Source organism: Gymnodraco acuticeps, unplaced genomic scaffold, assembly GCF_902827175.1.
Source record: "Gymnodraco acuticeps unplaced genomic scaffold, fGymAcu1.1, whole genome shotgun sequence".
Classification (NCBI taxonomy): Eukaryota; Metazoa; Chordata; class Actinopteri; order Perciformes; family Bathydraconidae; genus Gymnodraco; species Gymnodraco acuticeps.
Genome location: NW_022992147.1, coordinates 146,603 through 164,261, shown reverse-complemented (window position 1 = coordinate 164,261; position 17,659 = coordinate 146,603). Strand labels below are relative to the sequence as shown.

At 39.5% G+C, this 17,659-nt stretch overlaps 1 protein-coding gene across 1 annotated transcript; it reads left to right on the top strand.

The window, feature by feature from the left end:
* The first annotated feature begins 4,590 nt into the window (after positions 1-4,590).
* LOC117538324 (zinc finger protein Gfi-1-like) lies at positions 4,591-16,168 on the top strand. The gene is made up of 6 exons (XM_034203932.1): positions 4,591-4,850; positions 7,279-7,480; positions 12,651-12,784; positions 14,129-14,272; positions 14,941-15,106; positions 15,740-16,168. Exons 2-6 carry the CDS (start codon positions 7,285-7,287, stop codon positions 15,934-15,936), a joined length of 837 nt encoding a protein of 278 aa, XP_034059823.1. The 5' UTR covers positions 4,591-4,850; positions 7,279-7,284; the 3' UTR covers positions 15,937-16,168.
* Positions 16,169-17,659: the final 1,491 nt, after the last annotated feature.

Genomic DNA, 17,659 nt, shown 5'->3' with positions numbered 1-17,659 from the left:
ACTGTCTCTTTGTGTTTTTATACAGTATATTATTTACTTTTGTGATTCTGATTTATTTTATTTACAAACTGTTAAAATACAAGTCAAATCATAACACAGAATGGAGATATGTGAAATGGGATTTTAGACTATATTTTACTAACTTACTTAGAATTGCAGAGAGTTCATGTTTTATGCAGAAACATTTATAAGCTAAAACACTAACCAAATTACCCTAAAACTAGCCTAACCCTACAGCTAAATGGTCCCAAAACTATTTTATCAGTTTGAACAGTGGTGAAAAGTAAGTACATTTACTCTTACTCGTACTATTTAGACATAATTGTACTTGAGCATTTCAATGTTATCCAACTTTTATTCCACTACATCTATTTAAAACTCGTACTTACTATTAACCTTTTTCCATATTTGTGATTTGCTGATATGAAATGATTCAGTAGTGCACTACCAATAACCAAAATAAATCTTAAATGTTAGTAACATAACATAGCATACATTGTAGTACATGCCCCAACATGTATACTGTTGTTAGTGATAGAAAAAAATATATTATTGTGAAAGGGGCCGTTATGAATGTACAATTAGCTGATAATGCTTATGTACTTCTACTTTAGTCACTTCGCACTTAAAATTACGTGTTACGGAGTGTTTTAAGGCCTACATTTGTCAAATGTTACTCAATTCAAGGATCTGCGTACTTCTTCCACCTCTGGGTTTGGTACAGGTGAAGATATGTGACAAGGGAACAAAGGTTCAGATCAAAGGCATTTTCAGAGTAGAGAAACACATACTTTAGCAGCGTTTAACCCTCACTAAGCGAGGACCTCGCCCCACAAAGAAAAAGAAAGTCCTGCACTGTCCGTGACCTTCGCTCTTTCCCCAAACGCGGTGAGAAAAAGATGAAACGTTACGAGGCAATGAGTGTAAAATGGGTGGGTGGGGGCAAACTGGTGACAGCGAGAGAGAGAAGTTGTCGGCCGGGAGAAAGAAAGTGGCACGACACTTCTCTCTCTGAAACCACTGAGAGCCACAGATACACTTCATGAGACTGTGGCCTGTTATCGGATGCTTCTTATTTAACACTGATACATTTTATCTCATTATGTCATTAATTATACTACAACACACTGTTTGCTTTTACCAGTGGCATGTTGAGAAAGTACATGACAAGTGGCAGCAACAATATTGGATACAAATCACTTGACACTGAAATAATTATCGGTTTGTTTTTTTAAGGACTATGTGTTGAGTGCAAACCTTTCTGAATGTAAATATATATTACAACAATTAGCATTTTAGCATGCAATAAACATCTAGTAGGATTTTCTGGCACATGTCAAGCTCATCTCCAATACTTTTCTAGAAATGGACAATGTATATCAATGTTATGGAAAATGTGATTTTTGTCGGAAAGAAGTATACATTGGTGATTGAGTCTTTGGCACACTAAAGTATTGCAATTATTAAATCTTAGCGGTATTACGGAGTGAGTGCGTGTTTCGGAAAATACTGAATGTACTCTTTCAAAGACAGAGATAGAAGGCTCATGATAGGAAGGCCCGAGTGTATAATAGTGTATATGACAAGATGTATGATTACCTAGAAGAGAAGCATGACAAACTGTTTTAGGCATATGATAGCTATGTGATTAACATAATGATTCAGCCTCTATGGTGATAGACATATGACAAGCATGCTCATTTCTGACGTGGGCCTTAGCCAATCTGAACAAATACTGCTTTGAACCGGTATTCCTCCATCTTGTGACTGTGTAACTCCCTCTTTTGGATATCAGCATGTGAAGGACACTGTTCAGGAACTAGTTAATGCTCTGTATGTGATGACTACTTCCATTCTGGAGAGGATCAGAAATACATGGATCCTGAGATTGAAGCTCAAGCCGGGGACGAGAGATATTTTCCTCATATTTCTGCTAGCTTTTCTCCATTGTAAACATACAAAAGGAAACTTTTCTGAAAGCATGACTCCAGCCTGTTAAACTCCAGACACAATTACAATACTGTCACACAAATAGTGATTTGTATTAACTAGGACTACAATCATAAGGGTTTCAACTTTAACTACAAAACCAAGTACTTATACTTCAGTATCTAACCAAAGTTCAGACACCCTAAGCAACTTTAAAATAGACCTAATACAGTTGTAAAAGATAAAACCTTCAATGTATTGAATTAAGCACATTTTTTATTAATTTCTAATGAATTAAAATACTTTTTTTAAGTAAGGGAAATAATGTTATATTTTCTACTTTTAAAGATACAGTGTCTCATTTAAATGTGTAAAATTAGAGTAGGTACTTTAAAGAGATTGTTTTCTTGATTTCTGATACACTTTTTAAAATGGTATAGTTTAAAACAAAGAGGAAACATATTTGTTATTATAGGTTGCATTTATAGAATCAGAATCAGAAACAGGTTTATTCTCAGGTAGGTTGACACGTACGAGTAAAAAAATGAAATGAAATGTAATACATATCATAAAATACTACTTTCTTCCAACGTAATACACCGCACAAAGTCAGATTCAAAAACTTTAAACATGGTACCAGAAACAAAGCAATGGGAAAATGAACTTTACACTTCAGTCACACTCCCGTTTCCCCCTCCTCCCCCCCGAGTTTCAGGTTCCTAGAAAGGCAGCTTCATACCCACCATGAGGGGAACAAGAAGCCCCCGAAACAAGTGAGGTAGAAAGAAACCCACCGAACCCACCGTCCCATCTCAGCTCCCGGCACTGACATCGAGCCCCCGGGAGAGAGCTAAAAGCCCCCCCCACCACACCGACCACAGCGACATGCCTCTCTTCATGCACATCAAGGAAAACTCCGCTTCATTCTGTGCTGCTGACACCAGGAGTCAAATGAGGTGTTTGCAGAAATAAAGCCACATTTAGAAATGCATTGAGTTAAGTTCATATGTGGCCCTCGATGATTTGATTTCAATCTGAGGTCAGATTCACACTTGATGCTACTACATTTGTAAAATACATCGTTGAAACACGGTTGTTATTTTGGTCTCTTATCAATGTATTATTTTAAAGAGGCCCTATTATGCTTTTTCTCGCTTTCCTAGTGTGTTCTATAGGTTTTTGAGCATGTAAATTGTCTGCAAAGGCTAAAAATAACGGTTAGCGTTCCAACACATTGTACGTGATAGGCTAAAGGGCGGGACATCTCTAAGTGGTTGACCAATCACTACAGAGCCGGCCAACTAACCAATCAGAGCAGACTGGGCTCTGGTTTCAGACAGAGGGTGAGAAGAGGTGCTGCAGCATGAGTACAATAAAGAGCTTTTTGAACATTAAAGCATGGAGACATGTCCCAGTAGAGACACTACATACTGATATACACCTAAACATCAGCAGGAGAGGACTCTTTAAAGTAGAGACACTATATACTGATATACACCTGAACATCAGCAGGAGAGGACTCTTTAAAGTAGAGACACTATATACTGATATACACCTGAACATCAGCAGGAGAGGACTCTTTAAAGTAGAGACACTACATACTGATATACACCTGAACATCAGCAGGAGAGGACTCTTTCAAGTAGAGACACTACATACTGATATACACCTGAACATCAGCAGGAGAGGACTCTTTAAAGTAGAGACACTATATACTGATATACACCTGAACATCAGCAGGAGAGGACTCTTTAAAGTAGAGACACTACATACTGATATACACCTGAACATCAGCAGGAGAGGACTCTTTAAAGTAGAGACACTACATACTGATATACACCTGAACATCAGCAGGAGAGGACTCTTTAAAGTAGAGACACTACATACTGATATACACCTGAACATCAGCAGGAGAGGACTCTTTAAAGTAGAGACACTCCATACTGATATACACCTGAACATCAGCAGGAGAGGACTCTTTAAAGTAGAGACACTACATACTGATATACACCTGAACATCAGCAGGAGAGGACTCTTTAAAGTAGAGACACTCCATACTGATATACACCTGGAAATTAGCATAAAATGTCCTCTTTAAAAATATATTGGATTAATTACAAAAATCAAGAGACATTGCTTTTTTGAAGTGAACTTCTTAGTTTTATTTTTCATATAATTTGTTTTACATTATTATTTGCCCTACATGTTTGTTTGTTCACAGCATGTAAAGCGGCCTTGGGTCCCTTGAAAGGTGCTATAATAAATGTAATCTTATTATTATTATTAGTTTGTTCAAGGTGGTTTTTGAATTTTGTTTAAGCGTTTATAGCCAAGATAATGTCTTGATTTCCAATCTGTCTCGCACTATATTTCACTCTGCGCCTACAATTGAAGTGGCTATTGTTTTTTCTACAATGAGAAGGAGGACAATGACTTAGCGTTTTTGGCGCCTCTGTCTTTTACCATGAGTGTCAAACTTAATGCGTAAGATGGCACCTCTGTAGTAAAGGTCCTCATGTTCACACGAGAGCGATGACATTCAAACTTTCCAAAAGATGCTCAGAGTATTTTACGAATCCTCCCACGTTCATTTGCACTAGAGTGGCAAATCCATCAGTGACACAAGTATTCGTCCCGCAGTCAATACGGTTTTGTGTTTTAATTTCCATTTGCTTCTTAGAATAAGGGTAGCATTAGAGGTAAAACCCCCAAAACAAGCTGGATATTTTACATTTCTTTATAGATTTGATATATTGATTAACTTACTGGGTATTTTGCGCCTCCAGTCACACAATCCTTAGCAGCCTTTTTAAAAATCAAATCAAATCTCTCTGTCATGCCTTCAGTAAATGGGTGTGAGAAGGAGAAAAGAGGACGTTGCCAACCAAGAACAACCTTGTTCAACACTCAGCTACGCGAAGGTAAGATCAGCAACTCAGCTGCAAACTTTCTTATTTAAAGTATAAATATTTTACGTATTCATTCAATATTAAAGGTGTTATTACATACCATAGCAAAAATTAATCTTCTGGCACATTACGACTTCTTCTGTGCAAATTTAAAGTTGTAACGGATATTATTTTACAATCAGTTTGCTTAATAAATCATATTTTATAAAAAGTCTGCATAATTTAATTGCAACAGTTTGGGAAAGTTTGTTTTCACATATTTTCTCTTGATTTGACTCGTTTTGTTTGCCGTGTGCAAAAAAAACCCTACTTTTGAAATCACTCTCGCACAAAGACATGTAAATATATATTATCATGTCTGTACACATCAACAGTTTTACTTTATCCTATTGCTGTAAATTCAATTCAACCTGTTATTTACAAATGTTTAATTCTAATTATCCTGTTTGTTATTGCTGTTGCTGCACACACATTAATAATGAATTAATCTTATCTTATGATCTAACATCATGTGCAAATCAACTTATTTCAAGGCGGTTTTAAGAATGTATTTGCAATGCCATGGTAAATTAATGCTTTTAACACGTTAGTTATGTGGCCATACATTTTCCTAAATTGTGAATCATTCTGCGGTTGATCTTAGTGTGTGTACATGCAGCTTTATTGGGAGAGTAAAGGTTGTCAGTTATCCTCCCTGAAGCCTCTGTGCAGGTGTCGGCTCTGCTGTGTTTGCTAAGGAAACCTCAGGCTGGCATTATAACTGAACATGAAGCAGCAGGTGTGTGAGGCTCTAAAACTGACACTACATTTGATTTTGAGAGTGCTTTTTAGGATACTCAGACATGTTATAGTCACTTAACAATACAAGCTGACAAATTAGGGCCAGGGAAATACAAGTATATAGATTTTATAGAACTGCTTCGATTTGGCATGTAGAATATTTATAAGAGATTCGTAGAGAATCCTTTTATTTCTTATTATCCTGTGGGAACTGTTACCTTTCATATCTTATTTTAAGAGGTGGGAGAAGTACTCAGATCTTGTACTTGAGTAAAAGTAGAAGTACTCAGATCTTGTTCTTGAGTAAAAGTAGAAGTACTCAGATCGTGTATTTGAGTAAAAGTAGAAGTACTCAGATCTTGTACTTGAGTAAAAGTAGAAGTACTCAGATCTTGTACTTGAGTAAAAGTAGAAGTACTCAGATCTTGTACTTGAGTAAAAGTAGAAGTACTCAGATCTTGTTCTTGAGTAAAAGTAGAAGTACTCAGATCTTGTTCTTGAGTAAAAGTAGAAGTACTCAGATCGTGTACTTGAGTAAAAGTAGAAGTACTCAGATCTTGTACTTGAGTAAAAGTAGAAGTACTCAGATCTTGTACTTGAGTAAAAGTAGAAGTACTCAGATCTTGTACTTGAGTAAAAGTAGAAGTACTCAGATCTTGTTCTTGAGTAAAAGTAGAAGTACTCAGATCTTGTACTTGAGTAAAAGTAGAAGTACTCAGGTCTTGTACTTGAGTAAAATTAGAAGTACCAGAGTGTAGGAATACTCTGTTACAGTAAAAGTCCTGCATTCAAAATGTTCCTCAAGTAAAAGTAGAAAAGTAGAAAAGTATTCTCATCAAAATATAGTGAAAGTAGCGACAGTGAAAGTAGTCATTGTGCAGATTGGTCCATTTCAGAATAATATATATGATATGTTTTATAATGATTGATCATGAAAGTGTTCTCAAAGCTGGTAAAAGACAAGCTAGTTTGAATGACTTTGTTTACTGCAGGGTAGCTTATGAATTTACTCCAGGTGGAACTAAAGTCTGATTCAACACTTGATTATATTTCACATCATTCATCCACATCTGTGAAGTAACTAAAGGGATTAAATACATGCCGTGGAGTAAAAGTACACCATTTACCTCTGAACTGTAGTGAAGTAACATAAAATGGAAATACTCAAGTAAAGCAGAAGTACCTCAAAATTGTACTTCGGTACAGTAATTGAGTAAACCTTAGTTACTGTACACTACGCTTTTTGCACAATTTTGCAACGTCTGAACAGCCCTCCACTTTAAAATAGTTGTAGTTTGCCATATACTCATTGTCCTAAGTGTTTTTTAGTTGTTAAGGTTATTTGAATAATTACATTTAAATCTGGTGTAAATACTTGTCTTTCGCATCCTTTTTTAATGCAAAATTGTTTCTTAAAAATACTTATTTTTTATTATCCTTATAAATTTCTTTTTTTTTACCTACTTCGCACATTTTGTTGTTGTTGTATTGTTTATGTTCGCACCATCAGATACCAAAGCAAAGGACTTGTATGTGTAAACGTACCTGGCAATAAACTTGATTCTGATTCTACTGCTTATTTGTTACTCTGATCGCTGCTCTGATACCTACATTTCCTTACAGGGATTAATATCTTATTTTATCTCATTATTTCCCCCAGTAAACCATGCCTCGGTCGTTCCTCGTGAGGAATAAAAGGACTCACCTGTTGGTGCATTTAAAGGAATCCTATAAACAGCACTCTCAGCCCCCTGAAGAAGAACCAGAGAGGAGGGGTCCTTCGTCCCCGATGTTGGGGGTCAAAGACTTTCTGTCGTGCTCACCGTCTCTCAGCGCCCCCACACACGGTCCCTGGCCTTCAGGTACTAAAGGTGTACTGTAGCAGTGAACTTTCTGTCTCTTAGTGGTTGTGTTTCTCTTTTAAAGGTCACCTATTGTGCAAACTTTGTGATGTCATAACGATTTTTTTGGCTTGTGTAACTATTAGCCAATCACCAACCAAGGTAATCCCCCCCCCCCCCACCTTATCACCTGAATCTCCTCCTAGAGCACCATTGTGTTATTTTTAACCAAATATCTCTCAGAGGGGCGTGGGGAGGGGCTCCTTATTTAGCTGGAATGCTGACACAACTTTCATAATTCCAGAGATATATCCCATAATTCATCACATTTTTAACATGGAAGTCAATGGAGAAACTCTTCAGACTTCAACAATCTTCATGCAACTTCAACTGCTAACTGCTCCGTCATACTTTCACTCAGAAACCTCATTCCAACTTTAAAATATTACACATCTTTCTGACATTATTCGTGTTACACAACTTTTAAATCTGATTCGTACTTTTAGAGATAATAAACATTGTTCAGACCTTGGTAAAGAGGCCTTCTTCAGATTTTAGAGTGCGTGATGTCACAGCTAGAGTGGAGGACAGTTTGAAATTTGCCTTCATATTTTCTTTTAAACCTGCCATCATTCCCAAACCCTACATTCCTGAGACATAATTTTTCATGACAAACGTAGGAAAACATCTCGTAGCTTGAAAGATAAAAAACAATTAAGCAAAAATAATTAAACAAAATGCCTTTTGAGGGCATGAAGTGACAAAAACTTTCAACATGTCTCCATTAAACTCCATTAAGTTCAGCCTCACCTTTCCCCACCACAGCAGCTACACACCTTTAGTTAATCTGCCAAAAAGGCCACATTATTAACCCGAAAGTACACAAAAAGTACACTTCAGATGCTCAAGTTCCTTGACATGCTTCACGCTTTGAAATTTCACCGATATCTGTTACGGTTCTTCAACAAAACGTTCACATGTAAGAGGTCTATCTCTCATTCAGAACAATGAAAATGCTTTCCTCTCACTGATCACCATGGAAACCTTTGATCTCTGGACACGTCGTTAGCTCAAATATTAACACCTGTGTCATGGAACACGATGATGTCATAACTCCAATTGACATGCTCAGAGCAGCAGACTTCAGATAAAGGTTAATGGTCCAGCCCTCAACATGTCTATGTGCTATTAGTGCGTTTTCCTCAAAAGCTGTTGCCATGGCAACGCATCCCTCGCCGTAAAACACGATATTGCTATAACTCCTATGAAAATGGTCAAAAAGTTGTCAAACTTCACATGTGTGCTAACAGTCCAGCTGTGAAGACATCTATTTGACAGTTTTAAGATTTCTTCAAATGCTGTTGCCTTGGCAACACAATGCTCACTATGAAACACGGTTTTCTCATAACTTCAGTTCAAATGCTGGAAATGGCCCAAAACTTCACAAGTTTGGTAACGATGCAGCCATCAACGCATCTAAAGGCCCTGACACACCTACCCGATATTGGGAGTCAGAGGCCGTCAGAGGCAGTCGGGCATTTGCGGCGCCCTACTCAGGTTGGCGTGTCCCGCTACCGTAGTTGCTTTACGGCACATTTTCACACCTCCCGCGGCCGATTCAACATGTTGAATCGGCCAAAGAAAGACGGCCAAAGAAATCATTCTGATTGGCTGTTGCCTCTTTTGAATGACGAATACACACTACCGCTGCCTGCTGGTAAGGACAGTTATTGCCACTCGTCGACTGAAGTCTTTGCGGTGTGTTCGTAGGCGGGCGGCGTAGGCGGGCGGCGTAGCCGACGCAGGCGACGTAGCGGACGTAAAAGTCGGGACGCCTTCGGTACGCGTTCTTTGGTCTCAGGTGTGTAGCGGCCTTACGCGTATTATGGGGTGTCATCAAATGCCGTTGCCATGGCGACAGATCATTCGCCATGAAGTTAGTTCAAAAGTTTGCAGTTCAAATATTCTGCCAAGCCTTTTTACTTTATTTTCTTCTCTCATCACACATTCAAGCCCCCAGTGTTCATGTATCATTTCAATCTAAATTCTTCACTTTCTTCTTACACATTACATTTCAGCATAGCAATTCAGCGTCAGCTTTTCAGCATAAAGCATTCCCACTAGCAATTTCTTCAGGAATTGCATTCTCTAGTTTTCATCTAAAGTAACACACAGAGAATCAGCACTTTTGAAACAGGGCTGAAACAGAGGGGATTATGGGATGCTGCAATTATCTGTTTGGTGTTTGGAGCCAAACACTTCAGAGACATGTTTTGTGTATATCTGAGACCTATAATATATTAATGAAAAATAGTATAATAGGGGACCTTTAAAGGCTGCCATGAGTCTTTCTGGTTCTTTTGGTAGTTGCTTTATGTCACTTCAGAGTCATTTTGAGGGTCTTTGTAGTCGTGTTGCCCTATGCAGTTTCTGAAATACTCACACCAACAACCATGCCACATTCAAAGTCACTTTCATCACCTTTCTTCCCCATTTTGATGCTCTGTTTGAACTTCACCAGGTGGTCTTGAACATGTCTAAATGCCTAAATGAATTGACTTGCTGCCATGTGATTGGCTGATTAGATATTTGCGTTAACAGTTGAACAGCTGTACCTAATAAAGTGAGTGTATTGATTTATTAAATGATTTTATAATAAGCTAATAATCTGAATCTGTAAAAGCTGTCAGATATATGCAGTGGAGTAGAAGTATTAAGTAGCATAAAATGAAAATGCTGCTTCAAAATATACTAAGATACTGAACCCTGAGTGTGTGTGTGTGTGTGGGTGTGAATGTTAGCTTCCTTAGAGAAAGTGGTGCTGCTCTGCGTGAATGAGGTGTGAATAGCTGAATAACTCGCAGTATGTAAAAAGATTTTACCATTACCATTATTCACGATTCTATGTACACTTTACTATCATTCATATATACAGTATATTATTGTCATGGTTTTGGATTTATGTTGTTTTCATTTTCCACCTTTTTATTTTGAAATGTTTTCCTTCTTGTCTGGTCCTTTTTCCTGTGTTTGTCTTCCTGTCTACGGCCCATTCCCAAACCGCCCCCTACACCCTACCCCTCCGTTTGCGCGTTCACGCGGAGGGTCCGCCATATTAAGGGCTGTTCCAAAGCAACGAGTGTGGAGGGGGAGTGGGCTATCAAGCCCTCAAACAGCGAGTCTGCAGCGATGCTGACTTGAGACCGGTCTCTACCTGAACCGGAGTCACGCTGTGTGTGTCCGTCGGGAAACAAGCTGTTAAAAAGTAGTTCCAGCAAACATCCACTAATAAACTGCGATGTTAACAACCTCATGATGACCTCATATGTTTTTAACTTAGGATCGTACCTGTGTTTAGTCTAGAAAAAGGTAAACATGTGCATTTTATTATAAAGTTGTGTATATTTACAGACCGTTGCAAAAACTAAGAAGCTTATAAACATCAGGTTTAAAACTAAAAGAGCTTTGAAACACAATGAAAGATGTTTGGAGTTTTATTTGAGTTATTAATTTAAACTTTTTTTCTAAGAGATGCTGATTTGAAACCGTTGTTAGATACAGTTACGGCATTTCCTGTTTCTGCCGGAGAGAGGGGAGGCCGTCCCAAAGCTTGCTGCTGTATTTACTCCCTCCATCTGACAGGAGGAAGCCTCGTTGAGCTGCGAGTGTGGCTACAGACGGAGTTCACTCCGTCACGGAGGGGTAGGGTCGAGGGAGTGGTTTGGGATTGGGCCTAAAGCTTCCCTCCTGTGTCTGATTGTCTCATTGTGTTCACCTGTTGTGTTTCTGCCTCCCCTGCCCAGCTGTGTCTTGTCCTGTGATTACCCTGCTGTGTATTTAGTCTCGTCTTGTCCTGTGCTCCATGTCTGTTTGTCGTCTCTCCTGGTCCACGCTACCTGTCCTTATTTCCTGTCACCCTTCATGTTGGTTTTTCTTCTCCTCATACTGCATTTGGGTCCTATTTCCCTCCAACCTTGACAGTACGAACAGACCAAAGATGGACCTAGCAGTATTTTTTGAGGATGAGGTTGACAAATTATCCTGCAAACTTTTATGTATTCTTGGAGAGTGGATGAGGGCTCGTGGTAAAGAGGCTCAGGAGGCTGCTCTTTCACGGGCACGCCAGGAGGTTGCAGATAAGCCCTGGTTAAGGAGCTCACTACCGGAATTTTTAAGGGACTTTGTGACTTCCCCAGACAGTCTGCATGCCTGCCTCAAACCCTGTGCCCCAGCAGCCAAGTTTTCGGCTGCGGCTCCAGCCCCCAAGCGACCGGCCCGAGCCCAAGCAGCCTTGGTTCCGGCCCCAGCAGCCATGTTTCCGGCTCCGGTTCCGGCCCCAGCAGCCATGTTTCCGGCTCCAGTTCTGGCCCCAGCAGTCATGTTTCCGGCTCCGGTTCTGGCCCCAGCAGCCATGTTTCCGGCTCCGGTTCTGGCCCCAGCAGCCATGTTTCCGGTTCCGGCCCCAGCAGCCATGTGTCCAGCTCCAGTTCTGGCCCCAGCAGCCATGTTTCCGGCTCCGGTTCTGGCCCCAGCAGCCATGTTTCTGGCTCCGGTTCTGGCCCCAGCAGCCATGTTTCCGGCTCCGGTTCTGGCCCCAGCAGCAATGTTTCCGGCTCCGGTTCTGGCCCCAGCAGCCATGTTTCCGGCTCCGGTTCTGGCCCCAGCAGCCATGTTTCCAGCTCCGGTTCTGGTCCCAGCAGCCATGTTTCCGGCTCCGGTTCTGGCCCCAGCAGCCATGTTTCCGGCTCCGGTTCTGGCCCCAGCAGCCATGTTTCCTGCTCCGACCCCAGCAGCCATGTTTCCGGCTCCGGTTCTGGCCCCAGCAGCCATGTTTCCGGCTCTGGTTCTGGCCCCAGCAGCCATGTTTCCGGCTCCGGTGTTCCGGCCGACGCCAGCCCCTGTGTCCTGTCGGCGTTGAATGTTGTTTTGATTTGATATACTATTTTTTTTATTTGTTAACTCTTTTCCACTTTTAAAAGTATTTGTATTTTAATGATGAGCACACTGGTCCTGTAATAAAATAATTTCCCAATTTGGGATTTTTAAAGCTGTCTGTTTGTCCATCCGCCCATCTATCTATCTATATATCTATCTTAAGGGCTCAAAATGCCAATCAAAGACCCTGGGAATTCATCTAGAAAGGATTTGTAATAAACTAAACACATGTTCTTCATCCTCTTCCTCCTCACAGTGGAGGGCAGAGAGGTTCCTCTGCAGGCATCTGAGAGGGAGCGGCATCTGGAGGGTCTGGTCTTCATGTTGCTGAAACACACTTCGCACACTGACCTGCGATCCCCCGTCAGCGAGTGTCCGCTCTGTGAGAAGGTGAGAAGCCTCTGAACCATCACACGTCCTTATCTGATGCGGTTATGAAAGAGGAAACCATGAGTGAACAACGACAAAAGAAACTGCCATGATACAGAATTAGCAACATGTCAGAGAGAGGCCGTTTCTAAATGTCGAGTATACCTGCTGCAGAGCCACTATTTCAAGTACGTCATCGAGTGGCGCCGAAGGACTGTTTTAAATGCATGTTAAATGCCCAGCATTCGGCGCCACTCGATGACGTAGTATACTTGAAATAGTGGCTCTGCAGCATGTATACTCGACATTGAGAAACGGCCAGAGTGATACAGAATTAGCAACATGTCAGAGAGTGATACAGAATTAGCAACATGTCAGAGAGTGACACAGCACAGGGGATCAGTGTGTAAAATAACATCTGTAAGTTGTACTGTTAGGATAAGATATATTTTATTGATCCTTCATTTGGGAAATGCTTTCGTTGCAGCAGCATATAAAACAGGGCCTTGCACATTAAAAAGAGTAGAAAAAAGTTATACAATATAAACATCTCAATATAGAAAGGTTCAAGGTTAGTTTATTTGTATAGCACATTTTAAGACACAGAGGCAATTCAAAGTGCTTCACATAGGCATTTAACATATAATAATTAAAAACAAAACAAACAAAGTGGCGATAAAATAATGGTTGAAAATACAAGTTGACCGTAAAGATATAAATCTGTAAACTGACAAATGAAACACTATTGAAGGGCCTAATTACAGTTTACATAATCTAAAAGTAGGATATTATTAACATTAAGGGAGCAAGAAATGGCATATTAAATTAAATATACATGTAAAAAGTTATTTTAAACTAAGGGGTTTGATTGCAATATGTCTTCTTGTTGTGGAGAGGTCATGTGATCTAAATGGTTATTTCAAAAAAAGGACTGCACTTCTTAACTGTAATTGTTCCTCAATAGAGCATTCTGCTGTTTAACAAAGGATGTTGAATTAATCCCTGAGGACATTTGTGATCGTTGGTACTAAGTACAGGTCTTTGCCTACATTCGTAACTTCATTAACACAAGCTTTGTACTCAAAGAGCCACATACCAGAGATGCTAAGTGAACACAAAGGAACATTATACGACTCAAAGACCATACAATTGGGCAAATAACCACAAGGAGACACTAATGAACTAGAACGAGACTCAGAAGGAGAAAAAAAAGACTACACAGTGCTGCAAAAATGACCAGTTAAATACATAGCACGTCATGCTAGCTGTCTTTATGCTAGGCTAAACTAACTGGGATAGCCGTAGCTTCATATGTAAAGACAAGACCTTATAGTTGTATCTTCTCACAGTTTATTTCTCCCTCAGTCTCTTTCAGAAGTTTTAACCTCAGGAGTTGGTCTTCAGGCTCATCTTCACACAGCACTCTCTCTTCCTTCACCTCAATCTCCCTCCGCCGGAGACCCCGTGCCCTTTGGCTTCAGAGCGTTAGGCAGCTATGGTAGAGCTAAGGTACAATACTCACTGAGAATCATAATGTATAAGAGAAATACTTTGATCCAACACTGAGAACTATACAAATACATCTATAAAATGTGCAATACTCGATTTTTATTACCAGGTATTGCCAATATAACTCAAAACAATGTACTTTCCTTTTCTAGTTTACTTAATGAATTAGCTTACTTTAATATATTCTATTTCAGTTACATAACCTCTCCTGTCTATATTTTACTTGTCAGTTTTACTTCTTATAAACATGAAATATTTATAGTTTTGGGAGAAAGTTAGTTTATACGGTAATGCAACCCTTACACTGTTTTGTTTAATGTTTACTCAATTTAATCGATTTTATGTTGTTCTGTTTCTTAGCTAAAATGTAAAAATGATGGGTCAACAATGTCGAGTTGGGTGAATGTCTCCATATTTTGAGTTGGTAAAACTTACTAATGCCTGAGTGTGAAAACAATAAGTTGAACCTACAAGAAACGTTTTGTGGGCTTTACACTTTTATTTTTATTTGCACCTAAACACTTTCATTAATTGCTCTATTACTCTATTGTAAGCAATCTCTGGCAAAAATAACAGACAGTGCAAAAACATGACTTATTAGAGTTTCTGAAGTAAACATTGGGTGTTCTCGTGTCTGATTCAGTGTGAACATGTGTGTGTGATTTCAGGAGCGTAACTTTGGCTGTAAGGTGTGTGGTAAGGTGTTCAAGCGCTCGTCCACTCTGTCCACACACCTGCTCATCCACTCAGACACCAGACCCTACCCCTGCCAGTACTGTGGGAAGAGGTTCCACCAGAAGTCTGACATGAAGAAACACACCTTTATACACACAGGTGAGTGAACACAAAACACATTAAAAAAAACTATACAGACACCCAAGAGAGTACATAGAGAACAAAAAGACCAGAAAGAATCTCACAACGACTGTGACATGGGGCCAAAGGACCACAAAGACACGGAAGAAATGACCACAAAACAACACAAATGAACTAGAAAGAGACTCAAAATGACTTCACATAGAGACTCAAAATGACTTCACGTAGAGACTCAAAATGACCACAAAAAGACTCAAAATGATTAAAAGAGACAACAAATTACTACAAAGAGACTCATGATGACTAAAACAGGCTAAAACCAACCAAAAAGAGACTCAAAATGACTACGAGGCGACACAAATAAAAACAAAGACAAAACTACTGAGGATCATAAAACGAACACAAAGATAACATTAATAAAATAGACTATAACCAACCACAAATAGGCTCAAAATGATAAGAAATCAAGACAAATTTAACTCAAAGAGCCTCCAAATGACCACAGAGACAACAACAAAAACAAGCTTTATAAATGTAGATTCTGTGTCTTGCTTCGAAACATTATGGCTTTTTGAATATCTGTGTCCAGGAGCCCACTCTCTAATAATCCGTCCATGCTTCCTCTGAAACTCTGTGTACGTTCTCCCTCAGGTGAGAAACCCCACGTGTGCAAGGTGTGCGGGAAAGGCTTCAGCCAGAGCTCCAACCTCATCACTCACAGCAGGAAGCACAGCAGCTACCGGCCGTTCAGCTGCCATCACTGCCAGCACAACTTCCTGCGCCGGGCAGACCTGCAGAAACACAGAGAGACGCCGTGTGGATACACAGAGACATACACACAAAACTGAGTCTATCAGGCAGTAGTGGTGCAGGAATGAGTCCTAAAACCTGGAAATTAGTAAGAATTATAGCAGTAGGAGTCCCTCGTCTTGAAGTCAAAGGTTTTTTGGTTAGAATGACCAGAGATGGCAAAAGTACACACATGCTTTACTCAAGTAGAAGTACAGATACTCGTGTTTAAAAATACTCTGGTAGAAGTACTGACTAAACTTCTTTACTCAAGTAAAAGTAAAGAGGGCTTTGAAATGTGCTTCAGTAAAAAGTACCCATAACTAGCAGCTGTTTTAAAGAGTACCTGACCTCCCTTTATATTAATAGAACAATAATGTCATTGTTAGCTAATTAATGTTTCCATGCTGAACAACGGCAACATGACAACGTTTCCATTGGTCCCTCTTCTTTAGAGAAGACCAGGAAATGATGGATACACGGATCGTGTTCAAATCAATAGGCACGCAATGACTCTAAATAATAATGATCACGCACCAAACACACATTCAAACTAAAGGAACCAGCCTGTTTGGAAAATGTGAGAAGTAGAAAGTACAGGTATTTGTGTTCAACATGTTAGAAGTAGAAAGTACAGGTATTTGGGTTCAACATGTAAGAAGTAGAAAGTACAGGTATTTGTGTTCAACATGTAAGAAGTAGAAAGTACAGGTATTTAGGTTCAACATGTAAGAAGTAGAAAGTACAGGTATTTGGGTTCAACATGTAAGAAGTAGAAAGTACAGGTATTTGAGTTCAACATGTAAGAAGTAGAAAGTACAGGTATTTGTGTTCAAAATGTAAGAAGTAGAAAGTACAGGTATTTGTATCCAACATGTAAGAAGTAGAAAGTACAGGTATTTGTGTTCAACATGTAAGAAGTAGAAAGTACAGGTATTTGTATTCAACATGTAAGAAGTAGAAAGTACAGGTATTTGGGTTCAACATGTAAGAAGTAGAAAGTACAGGTATTTGGGTTCAACATGTAAGAAGTAGAAAGCACAGGTATTTGGGTTCAACATGTAAGAAGTAGAAAGTACAGGTATTTGAGTTCAACATGTAGAAAGTACAGGTATTTGTATCCAACATGTAAGAAGTAGAAAGTACAGGTATTTGGGTTCAACATGTAAGAAGTAGAAAGTACAGGTATTTGTGTTCAACATGTAAGAAGTACAAAGTCGTCAGAAAAATAAGTAAAGTACTGATACCAGAAAAATGTACTTAAATACAGTAACAAAGTATTTGTACTCCACTACTTCCCACCTCTGGGTGCAGGAATGAGTCCTAAAACCTGGAAATTAGTCAGAGCACTAGGAGTCCCTCGTCTTGAAGGGTTATTGGTTAGATGCCTGAAATAAGATCAGTGTCGGTATGTTTTACGACATAAAAAATGACAGTCAATTCTCCACTGGTGAATGTCTGAAGCTTTAATGTGTTCAAAACAACTACAGTGATTCAAAACAGAAGAAAAAAAGTCACAGCTTTTATGAAAAGTGGCAAACCAACCACAAAGACACATAAATTAAATACAAATAGACTCAAAGTTTAGTTTCTGGACATAAAATACCCCACCTGTGGATTTAAAAACGGCGGTTGCTAACAAGTGTCTAAATGAGACGACTAAACGTCATCACGCCCAACATTAGCCGCCTTTAGCTTAGCGGTGGTGACATAAAGTCATGTGACCGTGCTCTAGTTCCTTAATAGCCCAACATTAGCCACCTTTAGCTTAGCAGTAGTGAC

What these genes read in the sequence shown, in the direction of transcription:
- LOC117538324 (XM_034203932.1), top strand. Translation starts at nt 7,285, where the DNA reads ATGCCTCGGTCGTTCCTCGTGAGGAATAAAAGGACTCACCTGTTGGTG. An exon ending in ACACGGTCCCTGGCCTTCAG is followed by an intron (nt 7,481 to 12,650) that starts GTACTAAAGGTG and finishes TCCTCCTCACAG; the next exon opens with TGGAGGGCAGAGAGGTTCCT. An exon ending in ACACACCTTTATACACACAG is followed by an intron (nt 15,107 to 15,739) that starts GTGAGTGAACAC and finishes GTTCTCCCTCAG; the next exon opens with GTGAGAAACCCCACGTGTGC.